The following is a 22,157-nucleotide window of genomic DNA, read 5'->3' on the forward strand; positions in this document are numbered from 1 at the left end:
AATGTTCTAGTTGAATTTCAATACATGATTTTGATAATAACCCCTTGTAAGTAAGTAAACATAAACAAGAGGTCATCCTGACTGATATCCTGGACTGAAAAAAAGGTTCTAGATTAAACAATTAGTCAGTCCAAAGTGTATGGATAACCTCATCTTTCACATGAGGCTGTGCCTATACAGAGCAGGATGATGCCTCTGTGTGTGGCTCAGATCAACCTATGTATATTGTAATAGGGGCCTACCCTTATATTCACCTCTTTGAAGGAGTCTCAAGAAGGATGGTCACACCCTTTCTATAATTTTACTCCGACTGTGTCGGGGCACAAGGGGAAAGGTATTGCAACCAGCGGACTGCGAGATCAAGTGATCTCTTTCTTCTCTGTGTAGGTATTTGTTGGTCAACTTTTCTGGAATGTATTCATGTTTTAGGATTCAAGTGACTGAGCTATGTTGTGAGCTTATGTCTGTGTTATTGACATGGCTGAGCCTGTCGCACCAGGGGGTTGTTTATGAATGTGTGTTACTGGCTAGGGTGTGTGTGTCTGGTGAGTCAGGGCTGGGTCCTAAAGACAGAAATACACTTACACTGGGCCTAATGTTGTAAGTTGATATGCCAATGGGAAGTTGATCCTTGTTTATCTCAAGACATCTGATCACACAAGCCTACTAGGAAGAACTGAAGGAATGTCAAAGAATAAGGTGTACTAAGCAGTACAGGAAGTAGGCTGACTTAAGTATTTGAAATGAAAAGATTTAAAGTTATATTGTCTTGAAATATATAATAAAAGGAGCACAGTCACATGATCTCTTCATTTTCAGAAAGTGAGTGAGTGAGTATGGTTTTATGCTGCTTTTAGCAATATTCCAGCAATATCATGGCAGAAGATACCAGAAATGGGCTTCACAAATAGTACCCAAGTCGGGAATAGAACCCGTGTCTTCGGCGTGACGAGGGAACACTTTTACCACTAGGCTACCCGAAGCCCCATTCAGAAAGTGGGAAAAAAAGTAGTGTAGACAAATGATTGTGGTTTTTCAGATATCTTCCTGTATGAGAGACTATCCAGGAAAAAGAATGTTTGCCATTTGATTATTCGTGTAATATTCAGCTGGTAATGTTTGATGTATATGCTGTGTTGGAAATTATACATGAATGTGTTACTTCCTTGTCATATTCCTTGTTTTAAAATTATTCAGGGTCTTTGATAAGATATTTTGCGGAAAAATCCGAAGCCCCCCTTTTTGTTTCAAAGACTTTATGAGGAATAAATTAGAACCAGTATGGTAGCTGAGTTTCCTGGCATTCTGGCACTAGAATGAGTCATCTTACATTAGCCTTTATGGGTTTTACATGGCACCAGGGTGAGTCATCTTACATTAGCCTTTATGGGTTTTACATGGCACCAGGGTGAGTCATCTTACATTAGCCTTTATGGGTTTTACATAGCCTTGTAAAAATGGAGTCAGGATGACTCACCACATATTTGTTGGGGGGTCATTTTCTAAATTTGGGAGTCCTGATTTTCTTTACACTAATACAGTTGAGTTTAGTCTTTCCACGTTGCTATTTTACGAAAGTTATTTCAGTTGCATTTCATTCTGAAAGTGTGTAGATTTGTTTTACAACAACTAGCGGATAAAGAATATTAGCGGTCAGTATTTTAAAGAATGATGTCTCAATTCAGATTTCCTTAGCGAAAAAATTGTGTCAATTATTAATACAAGTAATCTTAGAAACATTTGCAATTTTTTGCATCAAATATACTGGAATATTTCTATTAGTTATGTAAAACTCACTCACTCACTCACTCAATGAGTGTGGAAATACTCCCTGATCCAGTATGCAGGATTCTCACTCACTCACTCACTCACTCACTCACTCCAATTAACCCTTAAAATAAACGTAAACTTTGTTTTGAAAAAAGTGACATGTTAAACATTTCTGCCAGAAATGGTCTGATCGATGAAACTGTCACATCGTACTTAATTGGTTACTCCTTGATGGAGATTAGTTCCTTTCCTTCCTCCTGAAGGATTGTCATTGTTCCTGAGAGGATATACTTGTGACATAAATAAACTTAAAGTTGATATAAAGAGTGTCCTGTGTCGTATTGCATTGGGTGTGAAAAGAGGAGTTGTTTCTTTGATACTATTACTTATTTGATACCTCCTTATAGGCTTGTGGTACGGAATAAGTCCTAAGTATGCCATGCTTGTTCCTTGACCCCACGAGAATTAGGAGTTTGTCCATCCGTCCAACTTTCTGTTTGTCCATCGGCTTCTCCAAGGGGACAAAATTTCTCAAAAACTATTAAATAAGACAGAGAAGTTAAATTTTACAAACCGATGTTACTGGTCATGATCTCAAATTAGTTAAAAAATTGGTGTGGTGAATTCATTTCATTCAGAGTTATGGCCCTTTTTCCATGCATTTCAACTTCGTGTGATGCTGTGTGAAACGGGTGAAAGTTTTCTCAGAAATGACCGAAGTTACACAAATGAAAGTTTGCATGCATATCTATAAAGTTGGTTTATGGGTACAAGTTGTTAAGCCCATTTCACGTTTCCCCGCGGTGATATTGCTGGAATATTGCTAAACAAGGCTTAAAACCATGCTCACTCACTCATTTGTTTGAGTAAAAATATTTCCATGAATTTCTGAACCATCTATTACAATTGCTAAATTGATAATCACATCCTGAGAAACTGACACCATGAACCAAACATGCTTAGTAGAATAGACACATATTTATGTGCCTTTGTTGTTGTTTCAGAGCTAATTTTCAAAACTTGTACATAGAAGTTCAATCTAGGCATGGCTGTCTGAGGTTTCTTATTTGGAAGATAGTTGAATGGTATAACTTTATTATCAGGGAACTATCGTGTAATAAATCAACGTCATGTGGTCATCAGATAGTTGATATGTCTTGTGTTGGTATGTAGTTTTCCTTAGGTTTAAAAATGTGACAAGAAAATAAATAGGAATGTCAATAGATTCCTATGATTCAAATGCATTTTCACAGAAACCATAAGGAAATTTGTTATGTGGGAAGTAATTTAGTAACAAAGATCAGTGATATGATGTTTATGAAGAAGTAATGAGTGAGTGAGTGGGGTTTAACGCCGCTTTTAACAGTATTCCAGTTATATCGCGGCGTGTCAGCTTGATGTGGGAAGAAAGCCCGAATTGATGCAGATCTCAGACGTTAACCACTTCGGTGAAACCCACGAGCACAGGTGCTGACAAACCTAGAAACATAATCAGGACGAACCAGGATTCGAACCGACAATCATAGGTTTCTGGCGTCCCTAAGGGACGCAACTCTGCACAAGCGAATTGCGGTGCCTTTGACAGGGCCACCCGTGCCCCCTTATGAAGAAGTAATTGGAGTTACAGATGATGTTGAGGAAGTAGCAGGCATTGTAAAATATGACAGAAGAAGGCTGCTCAGCTACTGCTGCTGTCATCGCTGTTTGTTAATGAATCCATTGTACGTGTTAGTCAAGGCCGCTTCATATATCCAGTGTGAGTGAGTCCAGTGAGCTTCTTGCTACTTTGAATAGTATTACAGTTAGTTCATTATTGTGTGTCTGCTTAATTAGGGATAGAAATTGACACGAGCCACTAGACAGTGTTGATTAAGTGACATATAGAACCCGTCAAGATCCGGTTAGAATCGGTCTTCAGCAACCCGTGCTTGCCATAAGAGGCGACTAATGGGATCGGGTAGTCGGGCTCACTAATTTGGTTGATGCATGTCGTATCACAATTGCATAGATCGATGCTTATGATGTCTGGACCAGACTCAATAATTTACAGACCCCAGACATATAGCTAGAATATTGCTGAGTGCGGCATTAAACAACAATCAACTACAACGCATGTCATATAGCATGTCTACCCTGCTCAGCCATATGGCCTCCAACTGTAGATGGATGTTGTCCCCATATATAAACCTGACAAAGATCAAATCAAAGAATTTTACTAATGACCATGGCACTTTGGGTATAATCTGTGATGTGAGATACAGACTCATGTGGTTCTATATCTTACCATACACATGATACTGCAGTGATTATTAACTATCCAGCATTGTCCAGCTTAAAATAGATCCTCATCTTGAAAGACATATGACTTGAGCTGAGAGGCAGCCATGGAAACAATGTGAAAGTGATTAGTGCTAAGTGCTCCAGGCATCTTTTCACCACACCAATTAACCGTCAGGATAACTCTGTAGGTCTCTTCATTATCAGGATTATATGTCACATGTTGCGGAGGATAAACATTCCTTGGAATAACAGTTTTGATGACAGGGATGATACGTTAAGAAGCCCTATAGTTTTCAATACATATGTATTCTATTGGGATTAGCTCTTAGTCTAGAACTCCTTTGATGTTCGGCTAGATGGGGGGGGGGGGGCACGCTAGATTAGGTCATTGGTACATGGTAGAGTTCTTCAGCCCACAGTTATAGGACACCAGTTGTTTGTGAAGCCAGCAAACTCTATGAAGACTCTTGTTGTGTCGCCCTGTAGCAGTTCCTACCTTCCTGGCCTCAAGCCTTGGAAGTCCCTACACTCAGCATGCTCCTGGGGATTTAGCCTGGCTGGTAGTCTGTCTTACAGACCCTGAAACAATAATATCTAATACAGCCCATGCAAGTCTATAACGTTTGGCAAGTCTAGATTACTGCAGTATCTGAAAATGAAGAAAGTCTCTGGGCTCCTTTTCATTCTATTTTATAACTATAATTTAACAACGTTTTTTTTCTATAAAATATGTTCATTTCAGAGACTAGATGTTAGTCTACCTGGCTAGCTGTTTGTTAGACTGTTGCAAAATTTCGCAATGAGATATGTGTACATCAAAATGGCTAAGGTATCATGAAAATACTCTGCTCCTCAGACTCAATTATGTTATAGATTTCTTTGGTTTAGCTGGAATATTGTTGACTACAATGTAACAAACATTCCATCACTCACCTTGATCTACTTCAGATGGTAGCAGTTTGTAAGTGTTTAATTCAGTCGAATTTAGCAGTCATTCCCATTGTTTCCTAATCTCGAGCTAAGGGGTGCTTATTATCCCCCGCCCAACAAAGTTGGCATGGGATATAGAAACGGGCTCCGTCCATTCGTCCGTCACGTTTCGGTTCCAGGGCATAACTCAGAAACTGTTCAATATTTTTTCATGAAACTTTGCAGGTCTGTCTTTCAATATTTTTTCATCAAACTTTTGCAGGTCTGTCAGGTACATGCTGAACTGGTGCCTTTTGCTATTTAGAAATTTTAGAAATTTCCATGGCAACAAGATGGACTCTCTTTTTTTTACAATTTCCGTGTCAAGTTCCACCTCAGTTAAAAAAGGTTAGGGTTTGTTTAGATTTAATTATGTCATAAATTCTGCAACAGGGGCGGGGGATATAGCCATGTTAGTGGTAAACTCTTGTTTCCATAGTTAATAGGCAGTATGTCATGCGTCCTGGAGAAGTAAATCTGTGCAAAAGTGGGCGACCTTTTCAATTAATACAAGTAGATCCTTTCATCATGCTCATCAGCTGTTTATTCTTCTTGTCTAGAATGGTTGTTGGACCTAAAAAAAAGTGATGACGGTTTCTTATCATTGCTCACAGATTACAGAAGGCAGTAATCATGATGATAACACATCTGTTTGATTAGTCACAAAACATTGTTTTCATAGTCCATATTTTTCAAATCCTTGTTTGTTTCAGAGAAAACTATGGATGACCTGTCCAATCCCAGCATTCCCTGGCAGAGGAAGTTGCTCAGTCTAGCAGAGGAAACAGACACATTGGCACTTCCTGTTGCAGTGACTGTTGGGATAGCAGCAACAGTCTCCATCATAATAGTGGTGGCCATGTGTGTTTGTGGAGATGCGTAAGTATGACAGAGTGAGTGAGTGAGTGAGTTTGGTTTTATGCCGCTTTAAGCAATATTCCAGCAATATCATGGTGGGGGACACCAGAAATGGGCTTCACACATTGTACCCATGTCGGGATTCAAACCCAGGTTTTCGCCGTGACGAGCGAACGCTTGAACCACTAGGCTACCCAACCGCCTCAAGTATTACAGAACAGCAGCAGAGGAAAAGAATGTTACACCTGTCAGCAATGCTAAAGTACTATCTAGAAGTTGCCAGCATTCAACCCGATGGGATTAAGTAATGGTTATTCGATGTCATCAGACAAGCTGAGTGAATTTGGCAGTTAAGGTCCTTTTCAACTATTATGCTTATCTTGGCCCTATTCAAGAGAATCAGTCACTTACACTTGTTTGTCCCTGAGTTTGTGTATTAATGTCATTGTTTCACTCTTTCAGAGAGGTGCCTGAGCTAAAGGAGATCAAGCCAAGGAAAGGACCCAGTTCGATGAGCCTGGCAAACTCTGCTGTAAGCCTTTACTAGAATCATACATGCATATTGGGACGAGTCCAAATTTACAACCCAGGTACCCAACCCCCCTATTGCCCGACCCTACCTGGTACCTGCTGTAGGTCTCAATAAAAAATGTCCGATTGGGAATAGTTTGACCAGAGCCCTGGCAAAAAGTATTTAAATACACTACAAAACAATCTGGTCATGCAAACACTGAAGTTGACTGAAGTTTTATCTTTATTTAAACATATAAAAGTCAGGAGGAATGCGTTCACGGTCAGAAATGCGAACATTAGTGACATGTAGTGTAACCATGGAGTTCTAGATGTTTTTTGTCATTAAACAACATATCACGTGACTAAGCACAGGTCCAGGTGGACCTGTGAGTACCTGGGTCCTGGTCGTACCCACCCGACCCGAGTACCAGAGTTACCTGTCCCGGCCAAATGCATATCGCAGGAAGCTAATGCATATAGCATATAGCTTTTAAGAACATCTTGCTATGAAGAATTAATAAGAATCATGCTTTCCAAAAGGTTACTGTGTGTTAGGAACATCTTGACATGAATGAAGGAAATAACTCTCTAACAATGATTCGTTAATTTGTAATTCCTTTTTCTGGACGATTTCCTGGAGAATGGTATGGTCTGGATTGCCAGAGTTTCACAGTATGTGTGTTGAGCAGTGTTCCTCTCTCTGCAGGCTCCAGTACAGACGACCTCGGTGAAGCTGGAGGCCAGTTCCGAGGTGGAGGTCCCGGAGGCCGTCAACTCCAGGCCGGAAAATGGCTTGTCCTCCAACAGACATAGTGGGGCCCCGTCAAGGTTGGTGGTTCTCTCGTCATGATTTGTAGGTACCTGTAGCACGTTGAGATGTCAGTTACAGATGCAGCTGTCATACTGTCATATCAGCACATCATTGTTTATGATTTGTTGTTAGTTGGCACCATACTCTGAGTTGATGGTTTGATATGATAAATCACTTTGGACTTGCATTTTTTAATGGGACATTGTAAAAGAATTAAAACAAATTCAAAAATTGACAGAAAAGAGCTGTTTGATTGAGCTGAGGTTAACTTGTGCTATGTCACATGACTTTCATTGACACGGTTTCGAAGCAGGGTATAAGGGATTTATTGTGCCTCTCAGAAATCCATGTGGAGCCTGTCTTGTTCATGGCAGGGTATAAGAGATTTATTTTCCCACTGAGAATTTTTTTCCCTCCAAGGCGGAAAACATAGTATTTTATCAAGATCACATGAACCTATCAGATCTCATTATTCTGACATGAAGGTATGCTAAAATGCATTGTAGTGATGTTAATAGTCACCATGCAAGCAAAGGCCTGGTTCTAGAGAGGGAAGCCAGTGAATACTCAGACCAATGAGCAGATGGATAACAACTCTACAATAATAATGTCTCTCACAAGACAACAAGTGCCACAGTGTTGTGACTGCCTCTTCAACATACCGGTATTGCCGTGATGTCAAGCAGTGGTAGGGTTCACACAATGTTCAAGTTGAGCTTGTTTGACAAGCAGGAGTTCTATATGACATCATTTCATTAAACCACCATTTGTTGGATCACTGATCTGCTGACCCTATTTTCTTCAATAAATAACAAAAAATATATCCAAATTTACTCCATATTTTTACCAACACATCATAAATGCAAAATTATTTTGAAGTTTTATCAAAATCATTTATGAAACTTAGGCTCAATTTGACATTAATATTTCACAAAAATCTTTTAGTCAACAAGTCGTAGGGAAATTCCTTTCATACTAAATGAAGAGTTTTTGTCCCTTGTCCTTGATACACAGAGAAAAAAAATGAAGCTTTCGGCAGCCGATGGTTCTTATTTAACCCCCCCCCGCTCCTACAGGTAATATTTATGAAAATATTCTGTGATCCAGTTGAAAAATATAGGAGCTGATGTCATCTTTTCCCAAAAAAATGTATTTCTTCCCTCCTCCAATTTCTGACTTTGACATAGTAAATCTGTGATCCAGCAAATATAGAAATATTGACCTAAGCTTGCTTGAAATAGATGTGTCACTACTACCCCAGACAGGAGAGGGAAGAACATAGTGAACACTAACCTGTGAAGTTTTGTCAATAAAATATATTAAAACACTACAATTATTATGCTTCTTATTTCTCCCAGGAGCAGTCAGATTAGCGTGGGATCCGGTCAGGCCCGGCCTCCAAGTCTACGTGAGCTGCCAGAACTTCCAGTTGGGGACATCGGTCGACCCTTATCTGGGGTTGAAAATGGTGTCCCTCATCGCATCACTGAAGATGATGATGACTACGATCATTTGGGCAAGGAGAGGCAGCCTGGAAGAGGCAGGGCTAATTATGACCATATCAAGATAGATTCTCCCAATGGAACTGTAGCAAGAGACATGCCTCCCGAGAATGAAACTCCCTCCGGAGAGAACTATTACGCTCAGTTACGTGATCGAAACTATGAAACTGTTACAGAAGTAAAACGTAGAGTTGTGGATCCTTATGATCAAGTGAACGTATGTGATGATCCATACACTGGTTTTAAGGACGACCCTTATTCAAAGGTTAAAGATGATCCTTATGCAAAGGTTAAGGATGATCCTTATGAAAAGGTCAAGGATGATGACACATATGCGAAGGTCAAGGACAATGATCTTTCAAATCAAGTTCATATTACAAACATTGATGTGGGAGGAAGTGAAATTGACCCCTATTCAACATTAGGGGAAGAAACAGAGGTCAGTGTCATGGATGCAAGGTCATCCCGATCAAGTACCAACCTGGAAACTGGATCACGTTCGTCTGCTGCCAATGTTGTGAATTTTGAAGATCTTCCTCAGGGTGCATTAGGTCCCCATCTGCCGGAACCAAATGATGATTATGCTGTTGTGAACAAACCAAGAAATGCTTCTGCATCCAATGAAGTGCAGCCGTCTGAGGAAGTTGATCCCTATGTGATCCCCCCCGAACCTCCCCGAGCATACACAGTAGATGAAGCTGCTGCACAGCCATCCCTGGTGGGGGCAGTTGGTGGTGGCGCCTCCAGACAAGGTAGGGCTTACATTAATTAATTCTCTGAATTAACAACCTTAGCAGTTGGGGAGATTCCAGGTGAGCATAGGTCCAGGTACTTCATGCTTGTCAGAGCTGTTGGTGAAGGGTCCGGAAGAGAGGATAGACCTTTCACTAAAAAACTCTCCATTATAAAATCCTGGGGATTCCAGGTCAGAATAGATCCTCGTACTTCGTTCCTGTCGAAGGAGTCGACTAAAATGAGGATTGGATTACACAAAGGTGACCAGGGCCCCGTTCCACAAAGCATTTGTAGCGCTAAGATGATCGTAATTCCCATTCTTTAGCATCAGCTTTCGACAGTCTTAGCTCTACGGTCGCGTTGTGGAATGGGACCCTGTCTGAATTTGAAGCCATCCGACCCCAATGGTGTTGATATTTGCTCCTGCTTTCAGTCACTGGTTTGTCTGTTTAACCATAGTACCTAATGTTGAATTGTTCTGAGATAATTTAGAGCCATGCAGGGCTATCTTTGCCTCAGTCGGATGTGCTATTAGGACATGTTGACAGTTAACATATCCAAGATTTCCCCCTTACATTTGGAACTATTGTTTTTGATGTTTATGTGAATTGTTGTGATGTTGCAGATGACAATCCAGAGCGAGAGTACACGATGGTAACAGCCCGTGAATCTCTTGCCAGTATGACTGCAAGAAATGCCCTAAATCCTTATGAGACTGTCCCTGAAACTGAGAATATGTATGCTACGGTAAGACTTGTCTTTACACAAACTAATGAATGGCAACCCTTTGATGTTTTGACCCATCTATCATGTTTAGTTTCACAGGAAATAAATCTGTTTATAGTATTGTATCACATTGTGAGGGTCATGCTAGAATACATTGATTTACAAGCCCTGTATCGCCATACATACGATACAGCAACATAGTATTGTATCACATTGTGGGGCTCATGCTAGAATACATCGATTTACAAGCCCTGTATCGCCATAGATACGATACAGCAACACAGTATTTTATCACAGTGTGAGGGTCATGCTAGAATACATCGATTTACAAGTTATAGTGTTGTAAAACCATTTGAATAATGACAGAATCTATTCAAGAACCAGCTTAAGCAGATTCTGTAGTATTTCCCAGTATTTTCTATAAATAGCGTAACATTCACAGTGCCCTCTAACCAATGTTTCTGTCCTACAATATCCCATCTTTGCCCTCTGAAATTTAAAAATAAATGATTCAGGATTATGATTCATGCACAAAAAGAAAGAATATCAAGTTATGAAACAAAAGTACTGAATAGGGATATGAATCGTATCGCACCCATAGTATCGAGGTACATGTCGTATCACAGCCCCATCACATCGTTACACCTCGAGCATCCAGTGCATGAATAGTATCTGTAAGATAGCTCATTCAGCCTGAAGCTATAGCATTAGATCATACAACATCTCACCCAGCTTATCATGGCTAACTGATTACAGTTAGTGCTCTTTAACGAAATAAGATGTACTGGAATAACCCAGATCGCATAGATAGCGACATTGTGTCTCTATGTGCCCTATCCATTTTTCTGACATCATCAGTCTCGCTTGACCTAAGATATTTTGTCAAGCTGGAAGTAATATTTTAGGTCATATTTGTTCACATACAGTTCATCTTCTTTGAACATGTGATAAACTCCTAATTATTCATTTGAAACCTCATGCTAGTGCATCCTATCTTTGTGCAAGATTGAATCTCCAGTTAACCCCTGGGGTGGTCGGGTAGCCTAGTGGGTTAAGCGCTCGCTCGTCATGCCGAAGACCTGGGTTCGGTTGCCCACATGGGTACAATGTGTGAAGCCCATTTTTGGTGTCCCCTGCCATGATATTGCTGGAATATTGTTAAAAGTGGCATTAAACCAAACTGACACATCAGGAAAAACACTCACTCACTCACTCACTCCAATTAACCCTTAGTCAGCACTCACTCACTCACTCCAATTAACTCCAATTCACCCTCAGCATTCTCTCATATCTCACCCAACTCATTCACATGTACCTCCTAGGGATTCCTTTTCATTGCCCTTTCAACAGTTTCCTGACATGGTCACCCAGAATGTGTCCCAAGAACATTGTTGATTGTCGTTAGATGCAACAACCTTGGATATGACTAGGTTGAATGCATGTCATCAATGTAACCTGATGGTGTCAGTGTTGACCGCAATATCAGCCACTGCATTATTTATGGCCCATTGTGATGTAGCTGGAATATGCTGACGGTGGAGTAATGAACTGTGTTCCTGTTGGCTCTAGTGGACTGGCAACTCTAATAATTACCAGTCCCCCTAATTTTTGTCAATCCCAACTTATAAAAAACTTAACAAATAAAAAAATGTATGAAAATTACCTGGTTTTAATTCTTTCAATATCATGAATATCATGTTCAATGCAATGATGTCATCTCTGAAGTAACTTTTTCTCTTTTTTTATGTTAATATTTCAAGACTAAGTTGCTACAAATAAATATATAGTTAACCTCGAAGCAAAGCAAAATGTTATATCCTTGCGCTAAAAATAGACAAGGGGAACCCTGATGGTAACAGACAAGCTTACTTCGTTCGAAACAAATGCTTAAATGAATATCACCAATGTTTTGTTCAAAAGCAAAGATTTGTAAGGTACTTTGTTTGAGTGATAGGGACTGGCAGTTACATGAATTACCGGGCCAAGCCTAATTTTACCGGTAAAAGACTAGTAATTATATATAACCGGTAAACGGGAACACCAAATGAACCATCCAGACCAAACCATTGTTCAATCATTCTTTTGGGAACATAACTTCAGTTGTTAAGCTTACAGAAAGCTGATTGTAACTTCACTTGTATATGCCTGCAAGTCCTCGCAACCCAACAATTGACTGTCAATGTCAGACACCTAAGCACATGTTTGTTTGGCCAAGCACTCATTCCATCCTGCGCAGTAAGCACTTCCTCTCATGTGCAGTTCGTCTCACTGTGCCTTGTTCCTCTTCCGGGTTACGTAATTGTCAACATGTATCTTTCATCAGCGTAGTCTTATATATCACACATATTGTTGACAATCACGTTTGATATTGATACAAGCATGCCAAGTTAACACTGCTATTTCATTTGCTCACTATAATGTTTCTTGTATGCAATGATCCTCACCACAACCCACTCCTAGTCAGGCAGCTGCTCAGATCAACTTTTCATTGGATGTGTTTAGGTTGATGGGGGATCTGGCGATGGGGTGGTGCAGAGGAAGCCGGCGCCGCCAACACAGGAGGTGGTCAATCAAGCTGCCCAGAGGCTGAGCGCTGTCAGTGAAACCTATGCTGAGATTGATGGTATGTCGGTACATGCTTCCTAATAGGACTTGTGTCACATGCTTCAGAATATAAACCATCTTTACCTAGCATTAAATATCAATTTATTCACCAAACATTCACAGAACAACTATAAATGCTATTGTATGTCTCACTATGATGAACCGAGGATTCAGTTATGAAATCTGTTATTTTCAAATTATTTAGCTTTGTTTAAATGAATTTGACCATGAATACAAACTAGTAAGAAAAATCTTATGACTGATTAGTTTTCGAGACTTGTTGCTATTGCTATCAGAGTGACAGAAGATATTATGAGAATGTTTCGTCATTTTCATGTATTATCATGAAGATTACATTCCTTCATTATCATGATTACTGTAAATCTTGAAATTAAAGCGTGAATTAAATGCAAAAAATACGAGTGGTCTTTGCCTTTATGTCTCCAAATGACTACCCAACAATAAGACAGCCTCACTGCAACAGAGAGAGAAAACAAAATGCAAATATTAATGATCGTTGACTAAATACCAGTTTTGTTTAATTTGTGCCGATGTCTTCCTCTCCCAACTCAGGTAACTACGCCACTGCCGCTGCTCCCGCCCCACCATCCCTCGACTCCCTACACATGATGACCAAACAGCAGGAAGACCGGCGCCATCTTGCCAGCCCAGAAGATTCAGGGATATCAGGGAGTTCCAATGACTATGCCATTGTTGACAAGCGGTCCAGTTTCTCCCCAAGTGCTACACGACTGCCGGAAATCCCCAACTCTCCTGTCCTACCAACAGCGGCACCGATTGTCATTAATGTCAACGGTAATGCAGAGGGAGCATCAAATGGTGTGACCCTTGACCCCAACTATCAGACTGTGAAAGATTGCATCACATATATTGACGAGAATGATCCAAATTATGAAAGTGTTGAAGAGGCGAAAGCAAAACAACCATCTAAAAGAGACAGACGTCATGTGTACGAAGAAGTGAGTCCCACCAATCCCAATGCGCCAGGGTTTGAAGCTGCTAGCGAGGTGCGTGAACGAGTGTTACAAGGCCACATGTATGAAGATATTCACGAACTCAAAGAACAACAGCGGAAAAGTAAGCGTAGGCCGGCTGGGGGGAGTGAGAAGAGTTGATGGAGTAGCCAAACATCGGGCTACCAGACTGTGAGTGTGACACTTCCCAGAAAATGGTCTCTGTGGCCATATGCAAGATACTTCTTCACATTGTTTGCCAGACTTTTGTAAGCTGGTTGGTCTCGGAATTGAAACAATTTGATTTGTGTTAAGCAGCTAGAATGAAAAGAAAGAGTGAAGCTAAGTTTGGAAAATTACAATGGCAAAGCTGAAATAACACATATTTTGACCTAACATTCCAAAAAGGAATTAAGGAACAATTACAAGGAGGTGGACAGAAGAGCAAAAAAGGGAGGTGACAAGAAGAGCTTCATGAGAAAGATGAAAGGAGAACCAGATGATGGCATTGGCCACTAATGGAGAAATGAATCTACATATCACATACTGACTGTTGTTCTCTGACACAGGCTTTTGTTCCATCATGTGCTCATTAATTCTACTTTAAACAATATAATTGGAAAGGTTCGTCCTGCAATATGTTACGTTGTGCAATTTTAAAGTTGTTGATGGAGAAATAATTCCAAGACTTGTTTAGGTTGAAATATTTGTTGACTGTGATGAAATCACAAACTAGTTATGTTTTATTCTCAGTTCACATTTTAAATGATCAGAACGTTTGATATGTGATATGATTACACATCTTACAGAAGAAATATGATATCTCCAAAACAAGAAATCCAAGTGATTTTTGCGTTTTTAAGACTTGAAAACTTACAATGAGAATCATTCAGTTAACAATGTCAGTTTAGTTTATTCAAATTTAAATTCAAAACACATTTGTTTTGCTTAAGCTGACAAGTTTCAAAATGGCAGCTTCCTAACTTGCTTATGTTACCATGGTTACACAGGTATATATAGTGTCGTCACCAGTGTATGTATATATATGTTTATATGATCAATATTCAGATTTTATTCTCATGTGCTCAGAGGTTTGAACATCCCCATAGTTTTATGCTATGGATATTCTACTGTAGATGATAATCAGCTGATGTTCTTAGCACTTTCTTAAAACAGGTTAGTCTGCAATACATGTATTGAGAAGCATATTGCATCTTATATGAAGAATTTACCAAACATAATTGCAAAATGTTGCTGCCACATGATATGTCATAATCCCCATCTATATGAGTTTGTATAAATCAGACCCATTTTTGAAAAGGTTAAAGTGATGAATAATTGTGTTTTATGGTTAATATATCAAATGAATTAGGATTTTGTCATCTTTATCAAGAAGTTCAAATTCTAAATTCCTATTTCTAAAATGGTAATCAGCTGTAAATGTTTATCTATCAACTTTTACCATATTACCAGAAATGCAGATGCTTCTTCATGTAGCTGTATGTACAGCTTATTAATTTGAACTATGATCAGTATTGCTTACATTGTGATAACGTATTTTTTAATAACTTTTATTTTGGAACCGCCTTGAAATGAACTCATCATTCTGAAATGAAGTTCTGAGTCAAGGTCAAGGTCACAGAAAAATGAATGTGTTATTAAAAATTAGATACAAAATAACTAATCTGTAGTACATCGTGTACATGTTTACCTTTCATGCCATATTTGTTAAAGAAATTATTTGATAAATTGATAATATTATTCACCCAATATTCAGTTTCAATGTCCCATTGGACCAATATGTTTTCTGATTGTACAGTTAGATAAAAATGACAGACTAACAAATATTATGTCATCATGATATCAATTTAAAATCTTTATATTTGTAAATAATTATAAAATGTCTTATTTATGATTTGGCAGTCCTAGTGCTATTGATAAATATTTATCAAAGATAATTTGAATATTTATTGCATGATGAAAAGAGTCCATTTTCAAAAAAATATTTTCATTTTATACAGTGTAGGTATAGATGAAGTAAGGTTAACTGTGCAGCGTTGTCAGCAGGAGGGTTAACGGATGCACTTGCTTCACATCATTCCAGAGTCGTCCTAGATTCGTCCTAGACTCGTAGCTCATGCCGTGCAAAGGTCATGTTGTGTTGATTAAAGCACATGCTCAAAATAATGAAATAACTACACCAGAATTGCTTTATCACTATCATGTTGTTTGCATTTACATTAAATATTCATGAATGATACTGCTCAACAGTTACACCAATCCATTTTATCTCGTAGTAATGTGCTGAATACGTGTCTCCAGGCTGAATATAGTCCTTGTTCATTTGATATTGTCTTTTTCACCATATCTACGCAATTTAATGCAGTTGACTTCCATTTGGTGCTTATATATTTCTCTTCAATATTTATCCAACACTCTATGTTTCAATTCACACATGTAAAAATAAGTTCTGTTTTAAAAATACTTTCGATGAGAAATTTCAGAATATTTATCATTTTGTATCAGCGTACCACTTTCATTTGAGGATTTCGACTTTCTGGTATTCTATCATTTAGTGTTGGTGTTTCGTCAACATTTCTGTAAAGGGCTTTGGCATATCTTATTCTGTGAGGGTTGTATGTGTTGGTTGTTTTGCTTGGATAGACTTGGAGACTGGCAAGAATGTACTTATAATGTCAAATTTTCACCTTATCAACATGGATCCTTTAAGACTTTACTCTGAGTTTCTTTTGTAATTTTGTGGTATGAATAGGCCAATCAAACATGTTAGTGAGCGTTAAGTACTATCAAATTAAAATTTCAAATGTGTTGCATAATAGGTGTTCTGGGGGATGAACCAGAGTTGGTTATAGTCGAGCATCATAAACCTACCCATAGGATGATATACTGGTCTTATACATATGATAATCTATCTATTGTAGAACAAATAACAATTTCAGGAATAGAAGAGCATGAAAGAAAATGAGAATATAGACAATGATTTGTGATAATACACGGGTGCATGTTTATACAAGTAGTACAAAGTAAAACAGGGAGAAGTGCCAGTGTTGCACAAACCCCGATCTGCTTACCTGGTAGGTGATAAAGGCCTATATTCATTGTGGAGAGCCTCTGTTGTATGTACTTAAACTACATGTATACTTGTTGTACTGTGATGTCATATTGTCCTGGTGAATATGTGGATGTGTAGAGATATAATTTGTTAACACATGTTTTGTTTTCCTCTTCTGTATCCAGAACCCAGATGACATACAGTGAGACATAGCCTCTGACTTACACTGACACTGGCTTATCCCATCCAGAACTGTGGCTTGCTGCTCCACAGCCATTCTATGGGTGTTCTTTAAGTTCATCTAGTAGGTTGTTCAGCTTTATCTAGTAGTGTTCTTCAGGCATATGTAGTAGGGTTCTTTATGCGCATTTGGTATGGTTCTATAGGCTTACATAGTTGAGTTCTTTGGTCTTATATAATAGGGTTTTCAAGGGTTTGTTGTGGGGTTCTGATGGACCATCTTGTAGGCTTCCTTAGTCCCGTCTTGTAGGATTCCTTAGGCCCATCTAGTGGTAATCTTTAGGCCCATCCAGTTAAATTCCTTAGACCCATCTTGTAGGATTCCATAGACCCATCTTGTAGGATTCCTTAGACCTATTTTGTTGGATTCCTTAGATCCCTCTTGTATGATTCCTTAGACCCTTCTAGTGGAATTACTTAAGTCCATCTAGTGGTGATCTTCAGGACCCTCTTGTAGGATTCCTTAGACCAATCATGTAGGATTCCTTAGACCCATCTTGTAGGATTCCTTAGACCCATCTAGTAGAATTACTGAAGTCCATCTAGTCAGGATCCTTTGGACCCGTTAGTGGGGTTCTTTAGGTTTATCTAGGTTTTGTTTTTACTTTCACCTCTATCAGGTTTTTTCAGGCCCAACCTAGAAAGGTTCTTTAGAAGGCATATACACTATTACAGTTCTTTAGGATAATCTAGAGGGAATCTTTGGATCTGTTTGACATGGGGTTCTTTGGGCCATCATAGTATTGTTTATTCAAGTCCATCTAATGGTTGTCAGCAGACCAATTTCGTGTTTACAGACACAGCTTGTTGGGACTGATCTTACACGTGTAATAGGGTTGGTTATTCATGTCCATCTAATTGGGTTCATCTCGTGGTGTTCCTCACACTTTTCTATTGGCCTCTGTACAGAGGCTGTTTCCATAGGCTGCCAGAACAGTGTTGAACCCTGCTCACTTGCTAGATGACATTTGATAGAGAGATTGTATTAGAAATGTGAAAGAATTTTTAATTACATTTCTTCAGTTCTTTGATGTTTTCTGAACACTTTTTCTTATTCAAATATTTCTTTTCACCAAAAATGCAAGAACTTAATCTTAATGATATCACACACATATATCTGTGTCTAAACTTTTCATCTGGAAAACTATTGAAATCTCTGTTATATGTATGGGTGAAAGACAACCTATGGGGCCTATAGACTACCATCTCCAGCCCTGACTGAGCATATTGTTAAGGGTTTGGAATGAACTTGTATGAATTGGAACAGATCTGTATCACTGATGTTACTGAATAAGAAAGAACAATTAGTGTTTTACTTACTGAATTGTTTCACTGTCGTTACTAAATCAAAGATCAGAAAAAGGAGTGATTTCTTCTAATGAATGTATATTTGCAAAGTAATATAACAAAACCTAATAAGGTGTTTTTTTAGAGTTTCATACATTTTAGCAGCTCTGTGTAGTGATGTTTTATATGGAGATTTTCATATTTTTTAAAACCATATTTTAGATATTTGATTTGCTTGCTGCATATTACAAAATATTTCAGTTTCTGGATGAGTACTCTTATTTGATAACATGATAGGTTGTAATATAAGTTTGACATATATTTCATTTTCCTAAAACCTGACCCGAATTGATGTTCCCCATATTTCATGCTCAGTTCACAGGGTTTAATCGATAAACGTGTGCCCTATTTTAAACTTTATTGAAACCCTTACCTTATCATTTTTAATGGAATTTGCTCAAAAGGTGCTAATTTTGGCATTGATTTTTAAACATTTTGACAACAAATTGGTTCCTGAATTATCTTTTACCTAGAAAACTGTCAAGTGATCTCGACACATTGTTGCCCAGTGGGGAAGGGCTGGGTGCAAGGTACATGGAAATGTGTTGGTAGTTTTTCAAATAACAGACACTGGTAGATGACGCAGTATCGTCAGCTAGTACAAATGTCATCATTTTCTTTTTTATGGATCAAGGATTTGTTCAGCCTTGGTTTTAGAACTTTTGAATGTGCAAAATGTAGGGTTCCTCACTTTTGTAAGGGAGATAATTTTGTACAGGTCTGATGATTAAGTTCAAGGGACAGAACTCTTGATATATAATGCATAGAGTCAGCTATGGCTGATCGATGAGGTAAAAAATGAATGTCAAATTAAACACATCCGTGTTGTTGAAAGGAAATAAAAAAATATTTTGGCCCATGTTAAAACAATAACGGAAAATTGTAATATTTTAGCCTCTAGTTTGGGATCCAACATATTGATAAATAATGTTCGAGGTAAGATGTTGTCAATGAGTATTAGCTTTTTCTGTAATACTGCCTTAAAATGTACTTAGTACATAACCAAGGACAGACTGTTTATATCTAAGAGTAATATAATGTCAAAACTGTATTATATGTGCTCTACATTTTCCTGTGAACTAGAATTATTTCTTAATTCAAATGTAAGTGATTCACTTCATCACAACTATATATTTCTTCCTCAGGTCTGATTAACCATGATAACATCTCTATTAAGGCATATTATATATCCAAGTTACTTGTGGAAAATGAACATTGGACATGTGTGTTTCACTGTCTTAGATTTGCTAGGCCTACCATCAAAGAGTTCCCATTTGTGCTGGTGCCAGCTATTGTCTGGGTGCAAAACACATACCAAAGACTTCAATGTAGACGAATTGATGCTTCCCCGATCATAGATAGAACTTCCAAGTTGTTATTTATTTTTGTTTTATCGATAATATTTTTATGATAGGTGTAAATTATATTTTTTATTTTATGTGCATTTTGTAAACTGTTATGGCACTTAGTCTATAACAGTTCTTAAATTGTAGTTGAGCATTTTAATTGTTATTGATCATTTAGGCCAACAAGTAAACAATGGTAAGAGTATGACATAGGGATCTTACATATCATAGTTGTGAAGATTTTGCAGATAACTAATATTTTGTGTTTTATATGATGATGATGATGTTTCAAGGAAATCAACAACCGAGGATGTTTTTTAAGTGTTGTGATATTTTAAAAGGTAAAATGGAATGCATTTTCCTTGTTGAAAAGAGGAACATATTTTGGTTGTTGTGATTTATTGGATAATATTGACACAAATACTAATACTCTTTTTCCACGGCTTTCTACTGTAGTCTACTACTATTATAACCTGAATTATTGTTAACATGGTTAACTCACTTTTTCTTCATCAAGTTCACAGCTGTCATGTCTGAAAGAAATATTCTGTTGTAAACCAATACAACTTATATTTTTGCAATACAGACTGTCTCAATGGTAAAACAAATGAATCAGTACATTAATTGAGAGCATTCACTGTATCACAGATACTAATGTCGACTTTTGTAATTTTCTGTCTTCTGACAAAACCTTAATTCTGATTTTTAGAACATTATCGGTATATTTACCAACATGGAGAGCAGTTTTTCTACAACGCTTGCAATTCCAAACAGTTCTGTTGCTAGATCCTAGTCCTAGTCGAGGAGCTGCTTCTGCCAGTGTTTAACCCAGGCTCTGTTCTGTGTGTATAGTGCAGCCACTGTCATCTGTCATCTCACTCTCTGTCGTGTCCTGTTCTTGCATCACCACTGATAAAACTCACAATCAGAAACCTGTCTTCGATGTTTGATTGTTGTTAACGCCACACCAAGTCATTCCAGTAATGTGTTGGCGGCGTGTAAATAATTGAGTCTGGACCAGATAGTCCTGTGATTGACATCATGAGCATCGATCTACGCAGCTGAGATACGATCAGATGCAAAGGAAGCGAGTGGATGCAAGACCTCGTGTACATCCTCTTCAGCACCGGAGACATGCTTGTACAGGTTGACTGCTCTCAACAAGACCCACCCATGGAGTGAGTGAGTGAGTGAGTATGGTTTTACGCTGCTTTTAGCAATATTCCAGCAATATCATGGTGGGGAACACCAGAAATGGGCTTCACACATTGTACCCATGTCGGGAATCCAACCCGGGTCTTTGGCGTGACGAGTGAACGCTTTAGCCACTAGGCTACCCGAGGGACCCCACACCCATGGAGATTCTGGACCACATAAGATCAAGACTATAGAGTTTAGTTTTAACATATTTTATTCTCATGAAAAGGATGAGGCACAGATTATCAAAACTTAGAACGACTACAGAATGCTAACCTGAAGCTATGTATTTTGGTTTTGTATTTGTTGTTTTACCCCAAACTTAGCAGTATTCCCGCTATAAGATGGTGGCCTGTAAATAAACACCAACCGCTGTGTCCCCTTGCCACCGGGGTACAATGACAATCAACTCAGTCACCGAGTTGACCAATGATCCACTAAGGTTGCATGGAACCTATTTTAAAAGAGATCCCATAGGGGCTTACCTTAACAGTTAACCAGGTGATTATATTTGGGTCACATTTAAACTATCAGTGCATCGCACTGTCCATGGCCTGCACACAATACACTGATAACAAGTTAAAATATCGTTGATGTCGCACACTGGATAGATTTAATATAATAAATAAAACACTGTTAATCGATTACCTTTTAATCATTTTGATTAAAATTGGGGCTGGGATGAGTAACTCAGGTACTCTGGTCGGGTGGTTACTGAGTAGGACTTTAAATACACCTTGCTTGAAAAGGTGTATAAGTTGATATCAAGAATAATTAGAGTTACCTCCCTTATGTCCCCAACAGCTTCCCAAGCAGTCTGCTGAATCTGGGGTTAGGATGATGTGGTGTGTGGACCCATGGATGCAAGGAAATCTACTTTGTAGGATGGTGCTGGTACGAAGGTACTGATATGTTGGCTGGTTGGTTTGTTGGTTGGTTGGTTGGTTGGTTGGCTGGTTGGTTGGTTGGTTGGTTTGTTTTTTGTTGTTTAATGCTGCACTCAGCAATATTCCAGCTATATGACGGCTGTCTGTAAATAATCCATTCTGGACCAGACAATCCACTGATTGATATCATGAGCATCAGTCCACACAATTGGGATACGATGACATGCATCAACCAAGTCAGCGAGTCTGACCACCCGATACCGTTAGTCTCCAGATTCTTCATCGGCGACACAGGATTTAATCAACATTATACTTGTCCTTTTTG

General features: G+C 38.6%; 1 protein-coding gene across 1 annotated transcript in view; it reads left to right on the top strand.

The window, feature by feature from the left end:
- The window catches only part of LOC139472351 (uncharacterized), a 39,918-nt gene extending 19,253 nt beyond the window's left edge, over positions 1 to 20,665 (top strand). The window contains exons 2-8 of the mRNA XM_071254819.1: positions 5,733 to 5,898; positions 6,340 to 6,409; positions 7,097 to 7,218; positions 8,560 to 9,455; positions 10,064 to 10,185; positions 12,667 to 12,787; positions 13,342 to 20,665. Coding sequence (XP_071110920.1) covers positions 5,741 to 5,898; positions 6,340 to 6,409; positions 7,097 to 7,218; positions 8,560 to 9,455; positions 10,064 to 10,185; positions 12,667 to 12,787; positions 13,342 to 13,904 — 2,052 coding nt within the window. The 5' untranslated portion in view covers positions 5,733 to 5,740 and the 3' untranslated portion in view covers positions 13,905 to 20,665. The remainder of the gene's footprint in view (positions 1 to 5,732; positions 5,899 to 6,339; positions 6,410 to 7,096; positions 7,219 to 8,559; positions 9,456 to 10,063; positions 10,186 to 12,666; positions 12,788 to 13,341) is intronic.
- The last annotated feature ends 1,492 nt before the right edge of the window (positions 20,666 to 22,157 follow it).

This window comes from Haliotis cracherodii, unplaced genomic scaffold (genome assembly GCF_022045235.1).
Source record: "Haliotis cracherodii isolate W230 unplaced genomic scaffold, xgHalCrac1.p SCAF_1, whole genome shotgun sequence".
Classification (NCBI taxonomy): domain Eukaryota; kingdom Metazoa; phylum Mollusca; class Gastropoda; order Lepetellida; family Haliotidae; genus Haliotis; species Haliotis cracherodii.